Source organism: Hyperoodon ampullatus (assembly GCF_949752795.1).
Source record: "Hyperoodon ampullatus genome assembly, chromosome: 3".
In the NCBI taxonomy this organism is placed as follows: domain Eukaryota; kingdom Metazoa; phylum Chordata; class Mammalia; order Artiodactyla; family Ziphiidae; genus Hyperoodon; species Hyperoodon ampullatus.
In genome coordinates, this window is record NC_136916.1 from 99891439 (window position 1) to 99918596 (window position 27158).

Here is a 27158-nt window from a genome sequence, read left to right on the forward strand (position 1 = left end):
TAAAGAAAGGCTTTTCTAGAAGGCATGTATCTTTTATTATAATAAAAGTTTGCCAACAACAACAACAAATGAATCAAGTAAATGTTACATCTTTAGGTACACAATTTCTCTCTTCATTTTTATGACAGCATAGATTTTCTTGGCATACATCTCTGTACTTGACACAGGTATGTCTCACACTAAATTAAGACAACACATCTAAAGAAGAGCATGTCCTGAGCTGTTTGGTTGAAATTTCCCACAAAATAAGAAACCAAGAAGCTGTTTACACATGTGCTTTAAAAGAAGTAGACTAATTATGTTAACTGATTTATTAATATATGAAGTTCTTGGTCCAATTATTAAAAGTACAAAGAGACCAGGGAGCAATTTAAATGTCTACTGCATCTAAGATAAAATGTTTTATCTGCTCTGCATTTCAAAATCTTTTTTTTAAGGTTAATTATAATTCTAAGCAAAGCTACTCTAGATAGGCCCCTTAGGTTTTATGTAAGTTTAAATAAAATAATAACAATAACTTTACCTCATTGGCTAGCTCCAGGAGTACTGGGGCAGCTCCATTTTTCCCCACTCCATTCAGATACCTAGACAAGACAAAGCCAAGTGGTAATGCAGTGACAAGAAAAGGCCAGCATAGACTTGTCAGCATCCCCTGTGTGTACATGTTTCTCCTGGGCAAATGCCATGCTCAACTCTAGTTAAAGTATGCTACTGTCATAGGAGAGCACTGAAGGGAAAAGAATAACAAAAACAACTTACCTCAAAACCACTGGCAACTAACTAACTGAAGTTGGGGACAGGAGGTCTGAGTACACAGGTCTCTCTTGTGTCCACCTCCTAACATGTAAAGTGAACACAGAGGTGATTTTGAAAAGAACTATCCCTATCACCCTGGCTTTATCTATACCACAGCCACTCATGGGAAGGAAATAAGTTTACCCCTGAAAAACGCATCCATGCAAGCATATCATTTTTTATTTACTTTTAGTTCATAGGATTGGTTGACACCTTATTAGGAAAAAAATGGAACAGACTGTTCATCAGTGGGTCAGCACACCTTTAATAGGTAATACAAGCCATCATCTTATCTGCTCTGGATTTCTGTCATAACATCCAGCTCTCCTCATCCCCTAACCCTGCAAAACAAACAAACAAAAAAACAAACTCCCCAAATTCATCCTAGACATGGAAGCCAGAGTGATTTTTTTTAGAATAAAAATCTGAACATACCATTCTCCTCCTTAAAACACGTCAAAAGCCCCACATTAAATCTCAAGATTAAATTATAACCACTTAAAAATTCTCGTAAGGATCTTCATAATCTGGTTCCTACCTACTCTCTTCAGCCAGTCTCATCTCTAGTCACTGTTCCCCACTCCAGCCCTTCACCTGGATAACTCCTGATTCAGATTGTATGTCTCCTTTTTCATCCACCATGACCTGGGAGAACATTAAGTATCCCTCATGTGCAATCCAGGAGCACCTTGTTCATCTCTCCATCACTTAGCCCAGAACACTGCATCTGCTGAGTTACTTGTCCACCTCAAACCCAACCCGACTGTAAGGCTGAAAGCCTCATGAAGGTAGAAGAATTTCATTTTATTCAATTTATTATGCCTAGCACGGTTCTTGGTTTATAATAGGTGATTATATTGTAATATTGAATACATGATTTTTTCTCTAATAAATGAGTAATTAAATAATTTTAAAAAGCCATTTTAGGCAAGAAAATAAAATTAAGTATGAACATTTTCTCTATAGTATACTGTTTGATTGAATAAACTAACAACATTTGTTTGATAGTAAAAATCAAAGTCAACAGGTGAGGTCTTCCCTGTAACTGCCAGAAGCAAATACTAAATTAAATTACATTATTTCACAGGTATGCTTATAAAGATGTATGATTTCCAATAAACGAAGTGGAATAAAATCAAATAATTTAAGGTGGGGAAAGTCTCAGGATCATTATAACTTCAAAGTAATTCTAATAAATCCATTTTCATCTATTTGCCCTTTCTTGAATAAATTGTTTAGGAATCTAACTGGGAAATAAGTACTTTCATTTCAGGAGCAAGGGAAAAACAAAATAAAAACAAACAAGACAAGTGTGGTTTAGAGAAAGGTCCCTGGGAAATAGGTCAGCTAAGAACTTCATGTCAACTTACAGAACTTCCATTGCACTGATAGGTCTGTTCAAGGAACAATCAGTTTCGTCAAGCCGGAGCAACTAACCAAAGCACACCTTCATTAAGCATTCTGATTCTGGGTCAGGGTATTTAAGCCTATATTGATAATAGTATATCTTTACAACTCTCTACTTAACATTCATTTATCCCACAAATATTTTTGAGAGCTAACTAGTTGTCAGGCCTTATTCCAGGTTCTGAAGAAGCAGAAGGGAACAAAACTTCTTTGGTTTCTGCCATCACAGAGATTATGTAACAGTGAAGAGACAGAGAAGAAAAAGAGAAGTAAATACATAAAGTAATGACATATGCTACAATATAATATAAATTAGATGGGTTGGTCAGGAAGCCCCTCTCTAAGGAAGTGACACTGAAGTAGAAACCCACCATAAGGAAAGCAGCAAGCCAAGAGAGAAAGAACATTCCCAGCAAGAGAACAGTAAGTGTAAATGTCAGGAATGTGCCTGGGCCATCTGAGGACTGGGAAAGGCTCTAGTGAGACCAGAGCAGAACCTCTTCTCAGGGGTTAATTTGGAAAGAATGAAAGAGAACAGCTAGACCCCAGATCACTGCCTGTGCCCGGAAGCTATCATTTTGAGTCCAAATTATATGGTTTCATATAAATGCTGCATCAATCACAATCCTGGTAATGACCAATAGAACACTTCTATTAAGTTTAAAGCAACAGGAGTTGGTCAAATGACAACATTAACCCCCTATATCTGTATAGTCTATATAATATTTGAAGCATGTTCATACTTAATACAGTGGAAATTCCTAATTATGAGCTTGATTACTCTTCCCAGTTGGTCATATAAAGAAACCAAACTCCAGGGTACTGATGAAATCCATCTGGGCTCCCCTAGCTGGTAAGCAGTAAATCTCTGAAATGGACCGCTGATCTCCCAAAGCCTACTGAGGTGTCCTCATATGATGAAAAGGGTAGACCTGCTTCTAACTGTATTTATTCCCCAATTTGTTTCCCACCTATACCTTATAACACTTCAGAAGTGCTAGGGAAAAGAAATTAAGTTAAAATTAATCTGAAGTTGCATTTGTCCTTTCTGGGAACTTTAACTGTCCCCCATATCAAGTGACAGATCAGGTTTACTCAAATTTTTAGATATGCAATCAAAGGAGCATGATAATTACAGAAAACATTCAGTAAGGTCATAATCAGAAATTCCTAATGCTACCCTTCTCTCCATCCTCAAAACATCTTGTGCAAACTTACAGCATAGACTATTTACACAGTTATAATGGGTTGTTTCTCTCTCCTTGGGGTAGGGCTACACAAATCAATGTTGAACCTTCATCCAGCACGTCCTTAGCAAAGATCTGAATTGTAACTGGGATATAAAAATGTAATCCTGAACACTACATTAAGGTGACCTGGGCTGCCTTCCTGATGCCTATTTGCAAATTGAAATTACTCTGCATAGACTGTATGTCATCCTCCAGCTTTGCCATAGGAGGACTAACAAATGTATATCTCGTGGGTGAAACCATCCTTAAAAGATCTTCCCAGAAGGTCCATTTTATGACGTTTTTTGAGTGTGAAAGATCTATTAGCATCTAAGATTAAAAATAATATATATTGATTTTAAATATAAGACAAACTTATTTAATCTTAATATTTTTATAACAACTATAATGGTAAAACTTCAAAAATCTACCAAAATTCTTCACTAAGCTTACATCTGAATACCACCTTTGTTGATTCTATATCGAAAATCTCTGGAATCCATCTCCATGCATGCAACTATTTTCCCACTAAACAGAGCAGCTGAGGACAGGTATTGTGGTTCTTATACTTGGTTCCTAGCATAGTAGATGGGACACAGTGAATGCAAAGTAAATGGTGCTACTTAAACAAAAAAGTGGTTCGAATTTTTAGAAACTATCTGTATCATGTGATATCAGTAACATATTTGAACTAACCTTTTTTCCAGGTGAACATCTGAATAAAATCCAACTGGTCTGATTCTGCAAAGCTAATAAAGCTGGCCCCTCAAACAGTGTGTGTTGAGAGACAGGAGGAGATGAGAGACAGTATTTCTAAACTTTGCTATTGATGAGGAAACTTGTAAACTTGACCAACTTGCATGTGTTTGTGTATGTGTGCGTGTGCACATATATGCTCATGTGCACTGATCTAGATAAATCTAAATAAATTTTACCAAGTATGTTTCCTGTTTAGAACTAAAATGCCATTAGTACAGTGGGAAAGAATAGAGAGTTCTTTTCAACATGAACAAGCTGTGTCTATACACACACAACATGAAGAACTGAGGAAATTTCCTCAGTAATTCAAAAGCTTAGGAAAACATTTTCTACTGTTGTTTGGATACTTTGAAGTTTCAGTTAACCATGATGGAATCACGCTGTGGATTGTATGGTCTTTAATACAGACTTCAAATTCTGAATTGAGAACATCTCAATGCTAGCAAGAATACAGAGACACAGGAATTCTCTGATATTGCTAGTAGAAATGTAACCATTACTATCTTTCTAGATGGTAATTTGACAACATATAATAAAATCATTAAATGCTTATTGTTTACACCAGTAATTCCATCTACAGAAATATTAAGAAACTAATTCAAATGCAAAGACTTATGCACCAAACTATGTATCACAGTATTATTTATATCAGAATACTGGAAACATATATGTTCAACAGAGGAATAATTCAGTAAATTATGATACCTTCATATGAAGTAATAAAATAAAAATGTTTACAAAACGCTCTCTTCAAAATAATATCATGTCATATGTATTTTTCCAAGTATCAAATTCAGAATTCACAGTTGCATATATAGGATGACCTCATCTATGTAAAAATGGATTGACAAAAGACTGGAATGAAAAACACCAGTGGTTATCAATGGGTGCCACAATTATGGGCTTACATTCATTCTTTTTTATACCATTCATTTCTTTTTTATACTTTTATATTCTTTTTTTATATTTCTTTTTTAAAAATGCACTTAATTTTCACAATATGCATGTATTACTTTTATAAAAGAAAAAAAAAGAAAGAAATTGTTGAGATTGTCAAACTGCTTAAGTATGTTTTGATATAATTTTGCCTTTATTCTAATCAGCTGGGAAACAAAAACCTTTCAAGGCCAATTTACCACAGAGAATACAGGGACATTCAACCTGCACATTTAGAACAAGAGACCTGTGAGGTCAAATCATCTGAAAGGTAACAACACAGCCCGTCTACAAGCACAAAGTGCAGGGCAGAAAAGTCAGGAAGCGGGGTAGTAAAGTAAGAAACCAGTCGGACTGCTTTCCTATTAGACGGTCCATTACAGCCTAACTTCAAGACTGTGTTTCAAATGTCGTGACTCCTCAAAGTAATTGAGGTTCTCACATTTAACTAAACTTAAAGAAATACAAATATGTTTCTATATTTTCATTATTACCCAATCAACTGTTCGAGTAACCATACTTAAAGATCTTTGTTTTTGGCCTAAACTAACCAGGTAATCCAATAAAGTATGTTCATACCTCAGAAATCAAACATACTTTTTAAAAAAAATAAATTTATTTATTTTATTTTTTGGCTGCGTTGGGTCTTCACTGCTGTGCGTGGGCTTTCTCTAGTTGTGGTGAGCGGGGACTACTCTTCGTTGTGGTGTGTGGGCTTCTCATTGCGGTGGCTTCTCTTGTTGTGGAGCACGGCCTCTAGGCATGTGGGCTTCAGTAGTTGTGGCACGTGGGCTCAGTAGTTGTGGCTCGTGGGCTCTAGAGTGCAGGCTCAGTAGTTGTGGCACACGGGCTTAGTTGCTCTGAGGCATGTGGCATCTTCCCAGACCAGGGCTCGAACCCGTGTCCACTGCATTGGCAGGTGGATTCTTAACCACCGTGCCACCAGGGAAGCCCCTCAAATATAGTTTTTAATGAAAGTAAATTTTTTAAAAGTAGCATTTAGAGATCTTAGAAATCATCTAATTAAAACGGCTTTTTTACTATGAAAAAAATGATTATTAGAGGGCAGCCCATGGCCTGTTAGCAAATCTCCAAATTTCTAGGAAATGCTTTATTTTCCCTTGTTGATGTTAACTGGGCCTTAAAATCTGAAATAGAATCATACTTTTATATGGAAGCCTAAGACTATAAATTTTATAAATAAGAATGTATTTTTTGACACGTGAGCCACTTTTCAGTCTTTCAGTGGAGAGTCTGGTTGCCAAAGCAGTTGTTGGCTTCACAGCACTTCATGGGCCTTTCTCAATTTTATATGTATGATTTAGATGATAACTTTAATTTAAATGTTAGTTTCACTGAGGAGATTATTACTTTTGAATAAATCACTTCAAACTTTACAAAGGCTTCTTTTTTTTTTTTTTTTTTTTTTTGCGGTACGCGGGCCTCTCACTCTTGTGGCCTCTCCCATTGCAGAGCACAGGCTCCAGACGCGCAGGCTCAGTGGCCATGGCTCACGGGCCCAGCCACTCCGTGGCATGTGGGATCTTCCCGGGCCGGGGCACGAACCTGTGTCCCCTGCATCGGCAGGCGGACTCTCAACAACTGCGCCACCAGGGAAGCCTTACAATGGCTTCTTAAAGAGTAACTCTCCTAGATATAAAAGTGTGTGTGTGTGTTTGTGTATGCATGTATATTTCTTTAACAGATACTTCTACTCAAAACAGAATATATCTTTTACCACTATGGCATAATGAATACTTTTTAAAAAATCTAACTTCAATAACTTTTCAATAAACACTCAATTCTTAAAAAAAATGACTTTACAGAAACATAATACCAATACTTTATCTGCATATTCATTTAATTCATAGAATTTTTGTGCATAAAAATCATCTAAAATCAGTGGTGTCACTCTCACCACAGAAAGATTGCTCTGTCAATCTTATGTGTAATAATTTAAGAGCATATTTCAAACTGTTTTCCTTTCCAGTATGCCCTTAAAATATTTAAGAAAGCAACCAATAATTTCTAATGCAAACCATAACCATTTACCATTATAAGTTATTCACTCATATTACAAAGCCAAATTTTTTTAAATTTTTTAAAAAAGGAGCTATTTTAAAGATTCTTTTTGTTTCTGAACAAGAGGTTGGAACTATAATAAATTAGGCTGAAATTAAAATATCTCCTGAACATCATGTTATTGATTCAATACTCAAGACTTTCCTTTAAAAATATAAACCCCTCTTAAAATCTGACAGCTGTACATTATTATGTGTCTCTTTATGTCCTTACTTGATTTATATCTTTTTTTGCCTTTCTAAAATGGCTAACCCAATACCTACGATGCAAAATACAACTGTACCAAAATTTAATCTTATTTTCTAATATACTTTTCAACTTGCTGATTTAAATAAGAAATAAAATTGGTTTGAGAACTTTCACATATACGTGTAGATATACGTCTGCATGAACATACGCATCTATCCAAGATATGCGCTTACAATCAGTTTCAAGCATCCAACTGAGATTTTCTAATACTGGAACAATTTCTTACATAGTAAAGATTTCACACACATGTAAATTAAGATGGTCTCACCATATTCTTTAAATCCATACAACAGAGTATTTGAGAAATTTTAAGAAATATACTTGAAGTCTTAAATAAGAAACTTAAAACAAGATGCCTTGGAATGTTATATAGAAAATCAATTTATTAATCTAATTTATTCATAATTATTATTACAATTAATAGGTATTATGATACCCTCTAGTGGGGCAGGCAGGTCATACCTCTGGTAATAACTCTCAATCGCTTCCAAAGTATGATGTTTGGCATGTGTTCTCTTAATATGTTTCTGAAACAAAATAAAAAAGATTTTTATGTTGTGTCACAGATCAGGTTCAAGAACAAAAATGACACATTTCTTGATCCCAATGTCTAACATAAAGGGCAAACCAAATAATAGTTTGGGGATTTGGGTGGTGGTAGATCTTTTTTCCCTTCTACTCTATGAACCTATGCATTTTAATCTCTATTGCGTGGCTGGGATGTCTCCAGACTGTACCACAAGGTACAGTATATATGTAAAAGCCAACAGGGTCATAGTAATTGAATCTAAATTAAGTTTGCTTAGGGTTGTAGAGGGCAAAGAAAAACTTGTTCCCTGTTTCAACCTTTGTATTAATTTTCCCTCAATTCAATTCCATCTAAGTCCTCCGCACTCTAGTTTTACAATCCAATTGCCATTTTTAACCAGGAAGAACATTGCTTAAAAACAACTTATTTGAAAACTACAAAAAGTAATTCCATAGAGACTTGCCACTTGACTGACACCTGTCATCTCATGATAAATGACTCCATTTTCTGCCTCTCTTGCCTTCTGCCACTCCAGCAATGGTCATTTATCATCATCTCTGTCAGCAATGGAAAGCGGCACTGACAGTGCAAGTCAGCAAACATTTAGCACATGGAACCACGCAACACAGGGAAATTATTATTGTCAGAATAATAATGGTTTAGCATAATTTATTACAGGTCCACCAAATAAGCAAAGGCTAGATGTTATTAGACAGATGGATGGGTAGGCTTGGCAGGCCTCCACTGAGACGCAGGCGGTGCTCGATGTGGAAAGGAGAATATCCTCCAACCCAATCAGAGAGCTGGCAGTTCAATTACAAAGAAATAAAGGGACATTCATCATTCAATTAGGCACCTGTCAACCCTCACAAAGGAGAAAACTTCTAACCTGGTACTCCTGGGAGAAGATGCTCAGCAGAGTGGCCTGCGATTGACTGGAACAAATAAAAGAAGGACAAAGTTAATTACTGGAGTGCACGGCAAAGAAACAAAAGAGAAAGGAGCTTCAAAGGTAGGCCTGCTGCCCTGTAATCTAACAGAACATGAAAACAAGTGTGGAAAAGTTGTTCCAGATGAACACCTCAAACAAAGGCTTCCTGCTGCTAGGTCAAGGAGACAGAAAAAGGGAAAGGGGAAAATATGGATGGTCTCAAAGCAAACTATCATATGATTTGGATTTTCTTAAACTGTAGAATGATTATAAATCATATCTGTACCATGCAGGTATGTTAAAAGGGACCAAAAGAGGCAAGGTTTATTCCCATTGATAAATGATAGTCAAATCCCATAAACAGTAGAAAATGCAATTCATTCACTGGCAACATTCTGCAATTTATTTTGTTAGCAGGTAGGTATCCTCTTCTGTAGGTCTCTCAGATTCAAGGGGGGAAACTTTGCTCTTCACTAGAAGTAGCACAGAGACCACTGGAACATTCCCACCGATACTGGCCTACTTTGAAAATAGAAGCTTTCATAGCAGAAAGCTGAGGTCCTTGAGAACAGCATTCCCTAAGACTGCCATAAGCCTTATTCATCTAAGACTCCATGCAATGTCAAACACCTGGAAATGAAGCAACCTGGAACACATTCTTCCCAAGTGGGAATTTTCCTCTTACGATTGTTAACATTTAGAAATGGAACAGAATTTTTTTTTCTCTAAAAAGCAATCAATGGCCCACTACTATTCTTTTTGATTGCCCCCTGTAGATACAGCTGCCTTATCTTCTCTTGAAAACAATTAATTATTTCTGATATATTTTCCTACCAAATGCTATCTGAACAAATTACAGTGTTAATAATTCTGCTTTTATAGTACACCAAAGCACTGTGAATAATTAAAATTTTTCTATTCATGAATGAGACTGCTTAAGCTCATCACAGGTAATTTGGAGAGTATGAAATAAAAGCAATGACACCATATTTCTTTACTCACTGTCAGTACTGTCATCTCTTGCATATCATTACAGATTTGGCTTCTAACCCCTTTCCACTCTTATTAGATTACAAAAGAATATGTTTAAAAAAAACACCATAAATGTTTATCAAGGAAAACCAATAATTACTAAAGGACTGTTTTAATGACTCAAAAGTACTGAGAAATGATTGAATAAAATTATAAATCCATTATAACTTTTTCAATGTCTCTAAAAATGGAAGCCACCTTTGAAAAAGCCAGTTCTATGTATAAAATCTTCCTATTATGCCTGGCTTGCCTGAGCTTCACATGCAAATCACATACCCTAGTAGGGTTGCTGACAACCAACTCCTGAAAAAAAATGGCAAAGTTAAACCCAAATCTTTATAAACTACTGAATAAGTCACTATGTTAGATATTTATGTACAATAAATACAGCCCTCCTCATTGCACAGCAAAATATATTTATGTTAACCAATTAATGGAAGGCAAAATGTCAGTCTCTTGGTCTCAAACAATATGATGGAAATAAATGTGCATGTAATGGGCAAGTCAGGGACCAATGACTAATGAGGAGGAAGCTAAACTGAATAAAACAAAGGGATAATGGTAGACGTTCAGAAAGGGAAGACTAACAGACAGCAGAAGGAATAAGCCCAAGAATAAACAGTTCAATGTGAGAAGTTGGTCAAGAGTTGAGAGCACTGTAAAAACTGAGGACAAGATAATGCCTTCAATCAGGAAACTGTCTTAAACAGCTTAGAATTCAATTCAGCTAAAACCACGGACATAGCCTATGGAGCAACACGCTTTCTCAGCGGCCAAGAGGGTTAGAGAGGAAATTCCAGCTTACACTGGGGGCAAAACCTGGCTAGAGCTAAAAAGAGAAAATGACTTACCATAGTAAAATAGAAAGACAGACTTGGGTCCAAAAGGCTTTGGGTTTGGCTGACCAGACAAAGCTGTAGAGAACTAACTGATTTTTGCTAGGTAGTTTGTCAGTCAACGCTCTCTTCCTGTGTGTGCTAAGCATTGTGAACAAGCCTCACAACATAAAGAATGGGAGAGTAGTTTTAGTGCAACTAAGACACTGACCCCAGTGTGTATTATTTGTTACTCTCTTCCAGTGTGTGGATTCTGAGAAGGGATCCCAAGGCAAAAGACTGGTGAGTGGAGAAATCATGACCTCAAGGGTCTAGCTTCAAAGAACTCACCACCTCTACCTGGCCCCCCACTGCAGTTTCCCCTACTGTTTGATTTGATTGGCAAGAGCCACAGAAGTTACGGTTTAAATTCAACATTCCTTAGGTTCACAAAGAATATGGTTTCTGGCTAGAGAGGAAGAAAAGAGAAGATTCTGCGTAACTAAAAGGCTTATCTTAAACATCACAGTCAGTCCATGAGCAGTTTTCACTGAGCATCCACAATGTCCTGAGGTCATGGGTATGGGAAAATATGCCTCCAAAATAAAAACATTAAAGTGGACAGGAATTGATTTAGAGGAAACTTTCAACATATACATGCGAAAAAGCAAAAAATTAGAACATTGTCAAGTGCTCACATATTTTTTAGGGATTTAGTGAAGTAAATCATACCCTGAATCCTCACATGTTTCAAGACTTTGGAGCATACACTTGTCACTTAGCATACATGTGTTTTCCATTTATATATTCAAAAATATAGTCACTTACTTTGCACAAATGCCCAAAGTCTCTTCAAAGATCATTTTGTGTTTTTTTCCCATGCTACCCTCCCATATTAAGCTCCTCACCCTGCAGGTATCTGAGAAAAGAAGAGCATGTGAGTAGACTCCTACACTAGCTATGTAAAACCTTGTCTGAGTCGTGTGACAAATGGCTTTATGGAGCAGCAGTAGTCATGTTGCAGCAATGGGGAAACAAGCAAACAAGCATGAGGACAAAGCCAACACACTGAGGACATGTGACAGGAGATGGAAGGAGCTTGGGTCCTTGAGGACACTGTTGAGCTGCTCAAGACCATGAACTGAAGTGACTACCTTCCATACTTCTTTTGAGTAATAACACATGTCCTTTTTTTTTAAAGGAAGGAAGGAAGGAAGGAAGGAAGGAAGAGAGGGGGGTAAGGAAGGGGGGGGGGAGGGAGGGAGGGAGGAAGGAAAGGTTTCTATTTCCTATGTGCCCAGGAAGTAGGAGACACGATCGAGGGAGGGCTCGGAGACAGGGTGGCCTATCACGACGGCACCTGTACAGGATGCAATACTTGGAAGGGGCTGTCCATTTTTATACTTTCTAATTCTCTTCCTAGCTGGCAGCTACTGTATTTGGCTTCCTTAAAATTGTTCCTCTGTCTGTCACTGTGTCACTAAACTGATGTGCCTAGAGATCATAAATTGCTATCTGTGAATGACTTTTCCATACAGATTTTAAACACTGATGGGGTACTGATTACCCTCATTTTATATTGCATTCAAAACTTCAAATGCCAGGTACATAAACAGGCAACAAACCAGTGCCCCATATAGTATTTAACTCAACGTGTGTCCACACCCATCCAGCTAAGATACTCAACAACCTGAAGGATATTAGAGAAAATGAACATCAGGGGGTTGAATGGGTGCGGCAAAGACTAAGAGCAGAACTTAGCACAGACTTAGCTGCAATGCAACATTCTTACAAGAGGGAAGTCTTGATGTTCCAGGTGGAGACGTAAAGCAAGTAGAACCTTCAGGAAGAAGATACTACACTTTATACTTTAAGTTCTTCCTCTTTCAAGTGCCCAACTTCTGAAAAAGACCATAAAGAAATAAATGTTTCTATTCAACTTTCAAGCTCCTTTTGCTATAGCATCTATGATATGTCAATGTCTACACTCTAATGGGCTTGAAATCCTCTGAACAAAATGAATATTACTTCTAGAATTCGGGAAGCAGTAAACCAACCTAAGAATATAAAGCAAGATACTCTTACAAAGCATTAGGCTTGCAGACCTCACAAGGTACAACTTCTCTAAACCCATGAAAGAATACAATAAAATATTGGCTGTACGTGGTCAGTGATTCAGGGCACTAGTCAAGGAAGGTTTTCCATAAAAGCAATTCACTTCCCTCTCTCACTCCCTCCCACACCCATACATACAAATTTGAAACATAGAGCCTCTTTTTCCCCTCTAAAATCAAAATGGAATTCAATAAGACACCAAGGCTTGGTACAGCAGTACTACTAACTTTGTTTTTTTTTTTTTTAGGAAAATAACAATGTGAAGTGGGAAGAGTCATGAGAGATTACTGATATTCTGGGAAATTACTGGGGAGAAAAAAAGAGAAAAATATATTAACTAAATTGAAGAAATAGAGAAAAATGTATCTATCATACCCCCCACACCCATTTCTTCTTTCTAATTTCCAACTTCATATTGAGGATATAGACTACATTTTATGCCTGATAGTAGCAAATATTCCCACACATGACTATATAGATGGCACCATTAAGTTTAGAAGTAATCAATTATCACAAAAAATTCTTACAAGTTACACTCATGTTTTATATATACAAAAAAAGTGGTTACTGTCCCAGGCACTTAACTAATTTTGCTGACAAACTGAAGTCACATCCAAAACAGCCCTATCTACAGCAAGAGCTAAGAGTTATATGAACACCTACTTTGTGCTACAGACTATACTGTGCCCTTTATTTTACCGTCATAGCAATCCTCTGAGGTAGGTACTATTATTGTCCTTATTTTAAAGATGGGGAAATGGAGAAAGAGAAGTTAAGGAAAGTACACAATTGAAGAACTAGGTAAGTGGTAGAACTGGAAATCAAAATCCAGGTCCAGTTCCAGAACCCAAGCCCTTAATCCCCATGCTAATCTGCCCTTCTAATGTGTGCTAATACCTGTTGCTTAAGGTTAAGCATTTATATGTTACATTATACTCCAAACAACCCTGAAAGGTGGGCATTCTTGCTTTTTTTGATAGAAAATTGAAGTCACAGGAGGTCAAGAGTTTTGATCAAATTCTATGGCCTTAGACAATATTCCCTTTAAAAAAAAACTCAAAACACAGTTTTCCTTTAATTAACTATATAAAAAAATTTTCCTACAGTAAACAGTCAAGGATTAAAAAATTGTTGGGTAATTTCCATTATTCTTTCTGCAGCTAAGGTGTATTTTGTTAATAACTACACCATTGTCTGAAGTGTCTCTATGTGACTGTAAATGTGTCTTTCGCTCAAATGCTATTTACTGTATACAGAGCAACTTTAAATCCTTCCCTGAACAACACAGGTATAAACCCAATCAACCTTCTCTACAGAGGACAACACCCTCCATAAGTGTTAATTTTATTATATAATGTTTCATGAAGTTTCCTAGTTATAAAATAGTACATATTCTGTGCAAAATCCATAGGTGTCCATCTGTGTTACTGTGTTTTTTACTCTGTGTCTGATGTGTGTGTGTCTTTGTGTCTGTCTATACACAAAAGTAAAATTTCAAAAATTGTGTTTTAAACATTTTTTGTAACATGCCTTCATTACATAAGATATCAACATTTAATCCTGCCATAACACATTCACCTTTTAAAATTTTTATCATGCTTAAGACAAAACCATGTAACCACGTAGGTCACCAAATAGAACACTGCTGGGACCCCAAAAGGCACTCTATCTGATCATCACCCTTTCCCTCTCGCAGGTGAATCTGATCTTTATCACTTTCTTGCTTTTCTTTATAGTTTTACCACCCAAATATGTACCCCTAAATTCCATAGGTTAGCTTTGCCTGTTCATAAACTTTATTTTAATGGAACCACACAGTGTGTGCTCTTCTGCATCTGTCTTCTTTCACTCAATAATATGTCTGTGAGAGTCACCTCTGTTAATTTATGTGAGGTTAATTCATTTTCATTGTTGTATAGTATATTCTATTGTATAAGTATGCTCCGCATTTATCTATCCTATTGATGAACATCTGAACTGTTTCCAGTCTTTTGCAATGAGAATAATGCTGCTGTGAACATTCCTGCACATGTTTCCTGGTGCATATGTGTACACATTTCTGATGCGTATAAATGCAGAAGTGGAATTCTGGGTCATCTGACATGAAAATCTCTAGCTTTAGTACATACTGTCAAACAATTTTTCAAAGTGTTTGTAACAATTTTAAACTCCCACCAACACTAAAGGAGAGTTCCCACTGCTATACGTTCTTGTCACACCTTCTCATTAATGGCTTGTATTTCCGTTTTCTTTCTGCTGTCTTTTGAAGTGATAAAATTTTAATTTTGATGAAGTCCAATGTTGCAATTCTTTAATTTTATTATTGGTACTTTTTGTGTGTCTTTTCTAAGATATCTTTGCCACTCATAGTCATGAAGATAATCCTGTATGTTTTGTTCTAGAAGCTTAAGAATGTTAGCTTTTACATTTGGGCCTATGATCTACCTTGAGTTAATTTTGTGCATTGAGATAGGAGTCACATTTTGTTTTTGTTATTTTTGTACATATATCCAATTGGTCACACACCATTTACCGACTGAATTATCTTGTTGCCTTTGAGGAAACCAAATATCTAAGGGTCTATTTGGGGACTCTCTAATCTGCTCCACTGATTTATATGTTTATCTCTGCACAGATACCACATTGATTTGATTACAATTGATTACATTTAATGTATGTTCTAATATATTTAGGTTTAAGTCTATCATCTTACTGAATGCTAATTTTCTTAATCACTGTACATTCCTTTCTTCTCATATTTTGTATTCTTTTAAATTGATTTAGTACTTATTCTTCATTATTTTTCCCCTGGCAACTTGGAAGTTGAACACTCTTATACTATTAATGATTATCTTACATAAACACATGCCCCCTTGGTGATTAATTGCTGCCTGGAAAATACAAAAACTTTGCAACACTATCTATATTTCTCCCCTTCTGACATATAGAATATTACTGACATTGTTTTAATTCTACATATATCTTAAAATTCACAAGACACTGCTGTTGTTTTATACAGTTTCTGTTCATTCTGATATATCCACATATGAACAATTTCATTGCCCTTCCTTCCTTCCTTTTCCACTCTTCCATCCGGAATAACTTTCTTTTAATAATTCCAGCAGTGCAGATGTGTTGGTGATGTCAAATTTCAAATTTCAGCTCTTTTCAATGATAATGTGCCTTATTTCTCTACCCAGTTTTAAGATTTTTTTTTTAACTTTGGTTATTAGGAGTTTTAACTCTGGTATTTAGTAAGCTCCTGGTTACAGTTTGTTGGACTTCTTAAATATATGACTGGATACATTTCAACATTTTGAATATTCTCAAGTATTATTTCTTTAAACTTGCTTTAACACTCTGTTTCTCCTGCCCAAGACTCCAAATAAGTGTATGTTAGCCCTCCCTACTGCATCCTCTATCTCTTACTCTCTCTTCATATTTTACATCGTTTTGTTATTCTTTGTTATTCTGTTACACTCTAGATATTTTCTTCTCATCTATCTCTCACTAATTCTCTCTTCAGTAATGTCTAACTTGCTATTAAATACATCTGTTGAGTTAAATCCATCCAATTTCAATTACTGTATTTGTCACTTGTAGATTTTCTATTTGATTCTTTTTTCAAATAAGTTCCCTGAAGAGTTTCAATCTTCTTTTTTAACATCTTGAATAAACTGTGATTATAAAAATTCTGTTTAGTAGTTCCAATAACCAGAGCCCCTTTAAGTCTATTTCTACAGTTTCTACTGGTTCCCATTTATGTTGTCATGTGTACTTATGTGACTGAGTATCTCCCATTATGTGCCATACTACTTGAAAAACGGCTTTATAAATAATCTGAAATATGAAAATGGTTAACTTTCTCCAGAGAGGATTCTGATTTGATTCTGGGAAACTAGGAGTCCAGGATCACCTTAGTCCAATTTCAGGTATTGAATTTTTAGGCCAGTGAAGTAAACTTGAAGGTGAAATATAGTAATGTAGAGCTGTTTTACTTTCATTCCACATTAACTCCTAGGGTATAGCCCTTTAGTGTCCCATCTCAAAGCTTCGGACATTTGCAAGAGTTCCCACCTTTGGTGGACCCTGGTCTCTAAACCTTGTCCTCCAGCTCTATAAAGCTGTCAAAGGTTCTGTTCAGGACTTGGCTAAACTATATCTGCTGAAAAGGTAATTAAATTTGAATTTAATGATTACAAAGTTAGTCCCCCCCCAAACCCTTATTTTCAAAAATTAATGCATTACTAACTAACCAATATATTAAAGAGGAAATCACAATGAAAATAACAAAAATACATAAAATTGAGCAATGACAGTAGTGTGTATCAACAGTTGTGGGAAATGTATTGCATTAATTGGATATAAGGGGAAAAAAAGAAACCAATTTTATTCTAGGAGGTTCTGGAAAACTGAAGATCCCAGCAAACAAAACAAAATAGGAAAAGAAATAAGAGACTCAAAAAGGAAAGAAACAAATAAAATGTTCCCTCTTTGAAGATGAGAAGAGAATCAATAAACAAAGAGAATCTATAAACAAAAGTTTTAAACACTAATAAGAGATCTCAGAAAGGTAACTATATATAAGATTAAAATAAAAAAGAATTAGAATTATTATAAAACAGTAATATTAAATTAGAAAATGGAATAGAAAAAATGGACCTCATTCACAATAATAAAAAACCATAAAGTTTTTTTATACATATATATTTAATAAAAATATGTAAAACCTTTGAAGAAAGTTATAAAACATTACTGAAGAGCATAAGAGAGTTCCTGACTAAATGAACAGATATTTTTACAAGGAAAGTATCATGGGTAAAAAGATAGTATTAATTAAACTGTCAATTCCCTACACATTAATCTATGATTTTTTTTTTTTTTAAAGCTCCAGGACAGTCTATTTGAGGGAGGGGTAGAGAGGGACCATCCTCCCTCCGGGTGCCATGGTCAAAGCTCACCCAGGGAGTACACTCTCCCTTGGGTCCAGCTGCCTCCCCGGGCCCTTCGGCAGCAGTGGGGGAACCAAATTCACAACAGAGTTTTCTGGTAGGATGAGATAAATTTCTTAAAATCCATGAAGAAGAATGTCAGAAATAGTTAATAAATTCTGAAAAGCAAAAACAAAGTGATATCTCACTCTACCAGATATCAACATGGATACATTTCAAAAATAGAGTACTTAACAAAAAACAAAAAAAGCATGCTACAGAATTATACACACATTTGTTACCATTTATATAAAATATAAGAACAGCAAAATATAATTACCTTTTTTGTTCATGGACATTTATGGATACAGTAAAAGAAATACATGAGGCTGATAAACACTAAACTCAAGACAATGGTTACCTCAGGTGAAAGAGAAGGGGAAAGGAATCAAAGAGCTCTTTTTTTAAAAAAATATTTTTTTTTATTTTTAAAAATTTATAATTAAAAAAATTTTTTAATTTAAAATTTGTAATTTTTTACAATTTTTTTTTTTGGGCAGTATGCAGGCCTCTCACTGTTGTGGCCTCTCCCGTTGCGGAGCACAGGCTCCGGACACACAGGCTCAGCGGCCATGGCTCACGGGCCCAGCCGCTCCACGGCATGTGGGATCTTCCCGGACCGGGGCACGAACCCGTGTCCCCTGCATCGGCAGGCGGACTCTCAACCACTATGCCACCAGGGAAGCCCACAAATTTTTAAAAAAATAAAAATCTGAAGGGGAATAAACTGTAGATAGTGTCAGGATATTTCATTTCTGTAAAAGTAAAAAGCATCTGAAGCAAATATAAACACAGGTAGATTCAAAGAGTTCATTATACTATTCTCTGTTCTATGTGTGCTATATTTCATAATAAAATTAAATAGTAGGAGAAGAAAAATGGAAAGAATTGAAGGAGCTGGATAAATTGATCTAAGATTTTTTCTGCTCTAAGTCCCACCCTATTCTAAACGTTCTTATTTAATTAGAGGCTTAAGCACCTATACTTCTTTCCTTTCTAATTAAATTTGGGTTTTAACTTTTTAGAATGAGCCATAACATAAATCAGATAAAGAATAAGAAGCCTGGGTGAAAGACACTTAATTTTGCTTCCAAGACCAGATGTTGGGTCATTTTTCTCTAAAGCAATCCCAATAACTTCAACACAATAAAATAGATACACCTGTAAGAAATATTTATCAATTCTTTCTCCCTATAATAATTTATTCTGATTTAATTCTTTAATAAGTCAGATAAAACTACAGTTTTAGAAACCCTTAAGTTTGTAGAAATTTTATTATGATTGCCAGAAAGAGTAAGAGAGCAAGAGAAAGTTAACAGATAATGATAGTCTGATAACAATAGCCTGTATGGGAAGATATTTATAATTCTTCCCGGGTTGGTAAAAATTCAACTTTCTTCCACCTCTGCCTAGTCTTCATTTACTTCCAAGCACGCTTCTGTCTTTAAGCTACAACCTGTCTACACCTTTCAAACTACTGTCCACCGTTTCTCTTCACTACCAAATGTCTTTGTCTACGAGGTCTTTGGTTCAGTAAATCCTATTCAGCCTCCAACCCACGGCGATCTCACTTAATTGAAAAAGACATACTTCTTACCTTAGCTGACCTCATCACAATATTTTGTACCTTTGACTATCTTCCCTTTCTTAAAAATCTTTCCTATGAATTCCAGGAAACTATTTTCTAAAACCTCTCCTTCTCCCCTGCTAACCACCTATCTTTCTCTCTCCCACTGGCTGCTAGCCTCTTCCCTGGGGTTTCCTGGGGCAGGGGAGTGGATGGGGAGGGAGGAGGTCTCCCCAACCCTCTTCTTCTCTTCATTCTACTTGCTCATGTGGGTGACAGCACACCCTGCTGTGTTCCCAACAACTACTGTTGTAACTTCCAAACATACATATATATGTTTCCAGCCTCCACCCCTACTCAGAATCACGTTCTCAATTTTATAGCTCCCTATGGGACATTTCCCCTATTTGGCCGCATGCATCTTAAAATCAAATTTACCATCATACTCCTTTCCCACAACTGTGTTTCATACTCAAACGCTCTTAAATCGATTATTTCCATAAAGGTAGACAGCTGGGCTACAAATCCCAAGGTCATTCTTGATTCTTCCCTCTCCCTCACACCTGAAACATCTAAGGAGTCACGAAGTCCTGCTGATTCTGCAATCAAAAGTTATTTTCACATTTGTCCCTACTTCCCTAAATGACTAAATAGCTTCCTGATTCATTTCCCTTGCCTCCTATCTCTATACTCTTTAATCCAACCTCTAATTTACCAACAATGCTTCTAAAATACACATCTGATGATGTACCCTCTTGGCTTGAAAATCCCAGGAGGCATCAACTACCTATAGAACGAAGTTCATACTCATGAGCAAGGCACTTGAGGCCTTTCTCAACCTGGCTTTAGGCCCCTTCTTTTTAGCCCTCCCACAATGCTTTCCCACCTTCAATCCCCCAAGCAGTTTATACTTTAATCTCACCACATCGCCATAAATTACCATCTTCTTTCTGGAGTCTAGAACGTTCTTTGAATCTCCTCGTTCTATTTGGAGAACTTCTACCCTTTAGGGTAAAATTGGACTCAGGATACTCCTATATGACTTGCTATCACTATTAAATGAAGCTATTTTAGTAAACGGAATATTTCAAGAGATACCATAGAGTTTTTAGACCAAGCCCAACGCTCTCGTTTTAAAAATGACAAAAGTAAAAGTCACAGAGATGAAATGATTTTCCCAAAGTTACGTAAAGGATTATTTTACACCAGGTACATGTAAATCAAGGAAAAAATAAGTTGTGCTACAAGCAGGACTTACTGAAATAATACTTAGCTATGTCATCTTAACAGATGAGAATATCACATATTTTCAATTATTTCAGTAATCATAATGTATCTGTGACCAATGTGTATAAATTAAAACATAAACACAAATAAAAAAGCAAAATATACTAGAATACAAATTATATCACCAGTAGTCCCCAAACCCCCAAGTTTCCACTTTTTACCACCAAAAGATGCAATGAATGGGAGATCAAAATTTTGAATTTTACTTCTCAATGACAGTTCTTTTTACTATAAATGCAAATTTTATATAACCTCACAATATGGAAAGTGATTATTTTTCCAGGTAACGTGTCACTTCCCCTGACTTAGGACCATTTTTTAGCCCTCTGGAATACTAGTTTTCTCTTACAAATTTCTGACAGACATCTTTATGTACTCCATAATTATTTTTTAAACTATAGGGAGCATCAAAAGTTGTACTGTTGAGGGAGCACCAATAGGAACTGTCTTTATTCTTGAGGTGTTTAAATTCTAATTGGAAAAAAATCATTTAATATTTCAAAGTCTCAGTTTCACATCTGTATATGGATTCCATGACTTTAGAGTCTATTTTCACCTTGAAAGTTCTGTGATTTTTATCTGTTCTACAACTCCAAGATTTAGGTTTATTAAGTTTCTCTCTGCTTAGAGCCCTAAAACTTTTAAGTATAGTTTATCATAAAACTGTGCCGTGGTCCTTATAATAATGACTTGTACTCATGTTGACGCCAGACATTTCTATATGGGCCTAATATAGCAGGTCTATTCTAGGTCAATAGCTAGAGTGATTAAATTGTTTATTAAGACTTCCAGGCATTTAAAGTAATCAGACCACAGTATGAGAACGTGGGAGGAAAATAATTAACTCCTTTCATTCACCATTGATTATAAGGTACCACATCCCCCACTAGAGGTTAAATAATCACTTCATGGGTCTAGCACCACAACTATTTCATTGATGAAATCCCAGTCTCCCCCAAATTACCGTATTTTTTTTGATACAGACTGAACACAGATACTTAATGAAAGAACCACCAGATCTTTACCTGAAAAGTTGACTTTTAAAAATATTTATATAAATATATAAATATAAATATGTAAATAAATATAAACATTCAACCTCACAATTCTTCAAGTATTGAAAGAGTTTTTTTATGAGATGGTCTCTAGCTTGAACTAGGTAATCCCAGAAAAAGAGACAAAGTATGTCTTGAGGACCTATAAGGGCCCCCCACCTCTGTGCAGCAACTTCAAATTGAAGGAAGATAAGAGGTAATCCTTACTCTTAAAATGAGTTTAGTTTTAGAAAGGTATTTGTCAGAAGGGTTGAAAATACAACCCTTAGACCTAAAATAGCACCAAATAACGCTGTTCATTTTCCTCAGTAATATTCAGTGCTGAAAAGACTAAAGAATCTGATCAACCTTCAGAGAGTTTTCTTAAACAGTTGCTTATCAAAACCAAATGAATTAATTTCACTTTCTGAAGTCTTTACTTAAAAATAGAAATTTACTAAACATCCTACCATAGTAAAACACTTTAGTTTCCTATGACTGCTGTAACAAATGACAATGTATTTGAAAAAGGGGCCTTTGGGAGCTAATTTGGCTTAGATTAGGTCACGAGCATAGGGCCCTTATGAGGGGATTACTGTAGTGGCCTTATAAGAATAGGAAGAGAGAGATCACTTTGAAAGCATGCACCAAGGAAAGGCCAAGTGAGGACATAGTGAGAAGGTGGCCATCTGCAAGCCAGGAAGAGAGTCCTCACTAGGACCTGACCATGCTGGCACCCTGATCTTGAACTTCCATTCTCCAGAGCTGTGAGAAAATAAATGTCTGCTGTCTAAGCCATCCAGCCTATGGTATTTTGTTATGACAGCCCAAAAGGAATTAGACACCTGGGGTCCTTTCACAATAGGCCACGCTTTGAGAGCTAATGATTAATCACTCACTTCTCCAATATTCCTAGCTAGCTAGTTAATTCTTCAAGTTTTAGGGCTGGGTCAGGCTCTTTTGAGTTCTTTCCTAACTGAGTCTCTTTCTTGGGAAGCAGATTCTAAAAACTTCCCCCACCCAAAAAAAGAAAAAAAAAATTATGCCTGCACCAGCTTATTACTTATACTGAGTTTTATGAAACAAGCTAATTTTACTTCATGTTGTCCAATTTTTCTTCCTCTGGATCTCAAATGTTTTCTGGGTTTGTTTATACAGAAAATGCCTTGAATGGATCTCTTTTCTGAGGGAATTTCTCAGTTTATGAAATCCTGCTAGAATACCAAGTCATTCTGCCAACTCTGCATCATCACAAGTGAATGAATGAACATCTAGAGGCTAATTTAATTCTGTGACCAAAATCTTACTTGCCTATGTCTAACGAACACACTTTTATAAACTTTTCACAAAATAAAAAAGTTTACAATATTGTTTAAAACCATTTAAACATGTCCTTATTTTTTTTTCTATTCAAAAATACATGTTCTGCCCTCCTAATTTTTCTTAATTTAATAGGTCACAGAGATCTTATATAAAACTAGTAAAAATGACCAGATTCACTTAATAATGGTTATCATTTATAAAGATCAAACTATCATCTTTACCACTTTCTTCACAAATAAATTTTCAGTTTTATTAACATAATGGTAGTAATAATCTCGTATTCTTTCTCTGTCTTTTATCCCATATTCCCAACCCCCAATTACTAAACTGATGCTTTTCATTTAAGAAGTTAACAAGGAAATGCAGGAATTGGCATAAAAGTAACTTCGTTAATACTTAGTGCTTCTACATGGCCTCATTTGTGTTCTTATGAGGTCAGCAAACTATTTGAAGCTTTAGATGATATATTTTCCCTACTACATTAGTTTGAAAAAACTGTAGATTTTCAACCTTCTCTAAAAACATCATCATCATGATATGGACTATAACTATTCTACAGCCACCCCACTTTAATAATAAATGCTGGGCATATTAAAACAATAAATGGAATGCCTTAAAATGCATTAAGCTCTTCTCTGATTAAACACAAAATTTTAACTCTTACCACAAGCCTTTTATTCTTAATTCACAATCAAATTCTTTTGGCAGTTAATCTCAGCACTTAATGTCATTCACTCCAACAAAACCAATCTTAAATGGCTATAAATGCCTTCCCTACTTCTCTATGTGTTTTAAGAGAAACCAGAGGAGAGGCATAAATGGAGTTCAGTCACTAAGACTATGCACAACACAATTATGCTGTTACACACTAACCTTCACCAGAATATCCTATTTGTAACTTTTCCCCATTTCTGTTGAACTCTGTCTAATCAAGAGTTGGCACTCAACAAACACCACTGATCCTGGTGATGATGATGACAAACATAGCAACACTGGTGGTTAGTTACCTAGGTCCAAGCATCACTCTATTTAATTATCATCACTATAATAGTAAAAGCACTAGTAGTATTTAAGAAACTGAGAGAAAGGGAGAAGTATCTTATCCAAATTAACACAGCCAGCATGTGAACACAGACTGTTTGTCCTCAAACCCTGTGTTCTTAATACAGCATCCAAATGATAAAACAAAAGTACTTTCAAGAACCAATATTCCAGGGGGGCAGGGTCAAGATGGTGTACTAGGAGGGCGCAGAATTCACGTCTCCTCACAACTAGGGCACCCACCAGGCACCGGTGGGGGACCAGAGACACCTAAGGGGATGGGAGGAACCCCTGGTGACCGGGTAGGATGTGGGACATGGGGGTAGTGAAGAGGGAAGAGAAGTGGAGGCGGGACATGACTGGTGCCCCGAGGGGCAGCTGGGGGAGGGGAATGGATCCCATGCCTAAAGGGGGAAATTGGGGAACCACTGGGAGGGCAGAGGTCAAAAGGGAGTGCGGCCAGGTTTCTCCTGCTCACTTGGACCCCCAGGAACCTGCTGAGATCCCGGGCCTGATCCTCTCCCCACTGAGGTTCCCTCCAGCCTCACAGCTACTGAGGGAGTCGGAGGTAGGGAAGGGGGAGCAAAAGTAAAGGTCGGACCTCTGGGACCAGCACCTCTGAGGGGTGGCTGGGGGATGGGAGGAGTTCCTACACCCAGCGGGACCCACCCATGGTTAGGGGTCTAGTGGCCCAGTGGGGGGCGGGTGGGGGACACCCTTCCAGAGACCCTGGGGGAGGGGCATGAAGGAACAGAAGGTAACACGGCCAGTGCCTTCCCTGTCCACTTAGGCACAGGGAAGCCTGTTGGGCTCCAGGGCCTAATCCTCTGCCCTGTGAGCCTCTTTCCTGCCCCGGAGAGCTCAAGCCCTGACCCTACACCCTCACTCAGGGTCCTACCTCCAAACTCCCGAACACCACACTCTAGAGGCCCTCCTTTTTACGTGCTGCCTCTCACCTTCTGTGCAGGTACTAAGCAGAGGCCCTGCCCCATGCTCAAACATCACCCCCCCACCCACCTAGGTCCCACCCCTGCCTAAACCCTGCCCCTGCCTAAGTTCCACCCCTGCCTGAACTCCGCCCCCATAGCCAAGGCTATTTTTCTTTTTTGTTTGTTTTTCTTTTTTCCTCTTTTAGATTGGGGTTCTGTTTTACCTTGCTGATTCATTGTTGTTGATTCTTTTATATTTTTATTTTTCTAAATAAATCTTTTATTTTTCTAATTTTATTTTATTCTTTATACTTTGTTAGTGATCTCTCCTTTTGGCTTGCCCCCACCCCCACTTTTGTTTTTCCTTTTTTCTGTTGCGGTTTTATTTTACCTTGTTGCAGTTGTTCCAATTATAGTTTTGTTTTTCCTAATATATTTTTTATCTTTCTAAATTTATTTCTTTTATATTCTTTGATATTGTACTGCTTCTTTCTTTCTTTCTTTCTTTCTTCCTTCCTTTATTTATTTTTTTTAATCCGTGCCACGAAGCTTGTGGGATCTTGGTTCCCAGGACAGAGGTCAGGCCTGAGCTCCTGTGGTGGGAGCTCTGAGGCCAAACCGCTAGACTAACACAGAACCTCAAACCCCAGGGAACATCAATCAGAGTGAGGCCTCCTGGAGGTCCTCATCTCAGCACCAAGACTCGGCTCTATCCAACTGCCTGCAAACTCCAGTGCTGATGTCTCAGGCCAAACAACTAGTAAGACAAGAATACAGCACCACCCATCAAAAAAAAAAAAAAAAATGAAACGACAAAAAAATATGTTACAGACAAAGGGGCAAGGTAAAAACCTACAAGACCAAGTAAATGAAGACGAAATAGGCAAACTACCTGAAAAAGAATTCAGAGTAATGATAGTAAAGATGGTCTAAAATCTCAGAAACAGAATGGAGAAGATACAAGAAACATTTAACAAGGATCTAGAAGGATTAAAGAGCAAACAAACAGTAATGAACAACACAGTTACTGAAATTAAAAATACTCTAGAAGGAATCAATAACAGAATAACTGAGGGAGAAGAACGGATAAGTGAGCTGGAAGACAATATGGTAGAAATAACTGCCAGGGAGCAGAATAAAGAAAAAAGAATGAAAAGAATTGAAGACAGTCTCAGAGACCTCTGGGACAACATTAAATGCATCAACATTCGAATTATAGGGTTCCCAGAAGAAGAAGAGAAAAAAAGGGTCTGAGAAAATACTTGAAGAAGTTATAGTTGAAAACTTCCCTAACATGGGAAATGAAATAGTCAATCAAGTCCAGGAAGCACAGAGAGTACCATACAGGATAAACCCAAAGAGAAACACGCTGAGACACATATTAATCAAACTATCAAAAATTAAATACAAAGAGAAAAAGTATTAAAAGCAGCAAGAGAAAAGCAACAAATAACATACAAGGGAATCTCCATAAGATTAACAGCTGATTTTTCAGCAGAAACTCTGCAAGCCAGAAGGGAGTGGCAGGACATATTTAAAGTGATGAAAGGGAAGAACCTACAACCAAGATTACTCTACCCAGCAAGGATCTCATTCAGATTCGATGGAGAAATTAAAACCTTTACAGATAAGCAAAAGTTAAGAGAATTAAGAACCACCAAACCAGCTTTACAACAAATGCTAAAGGAACTTCTCTAGGCAGGAAACACAAGAAAGAAAAAGACCTACAAAAACAAACCCAAAACAATTAAGAAAATGGTAATAGGAACATACATAGCAATAATTACCTTAAATGTAAATGGATTAAATGCCCCAACCAAAAAACACAGACTGGCTGAATGGATACAAAAAAAAGACCCGTACATATGCCGTCTATAAGAGACCCACTTCAGACCTAGAGACACATACACACTGAATGTGAGGGGACGGAAAAAGATATTCCATCCAAATGGAAATCACAAGAAAGCTGGAGTAGCAATTCTCATATCAGACAAAATAGACTTTAAAATACAGACTACTAAAAGAAACAAAGAAGGACACTACATAATGATCAAGGGATCAATCCAAGAAGAAGATATAACAATTCTAAATATTTATGCACCCAACA

General features: G+C 36.7%; 1 protein-coding gene across 4 annotated transcripts in view; it reads right to left on the minus strand.

Moving 5' to 3' along the window:
- CDIN1 (CDAN1 interacting nuclease 1) overlaps positions 1-27158 on the minus strand; it is a gene marked incomplete at both ends in the record, with an annotated part of 215004 nt that overhangs the window by 147587 nt on the left and 40259 nt on the right. For 3 of the 4 annotated variants that reach the window (XM_079700529.1, XM_079700528.1, XM_079700527.1), the window contains 3 exons: positions 524-584; positions 7920-7984; positions 8876-8921. In XM_079700529.1, the coding sequence (XP_079556655.1) occupies positions 524-584; positions 7920-7984; positions 8876-8921 (172 nt within the window). The remainder of the gene's footprint in view (positions 1-523; positions 585-7919; positions 7985-8875; positions 8922-27158) is intronic. The other variant, XM_079700530.1, reaches the window with a different exon arrangement.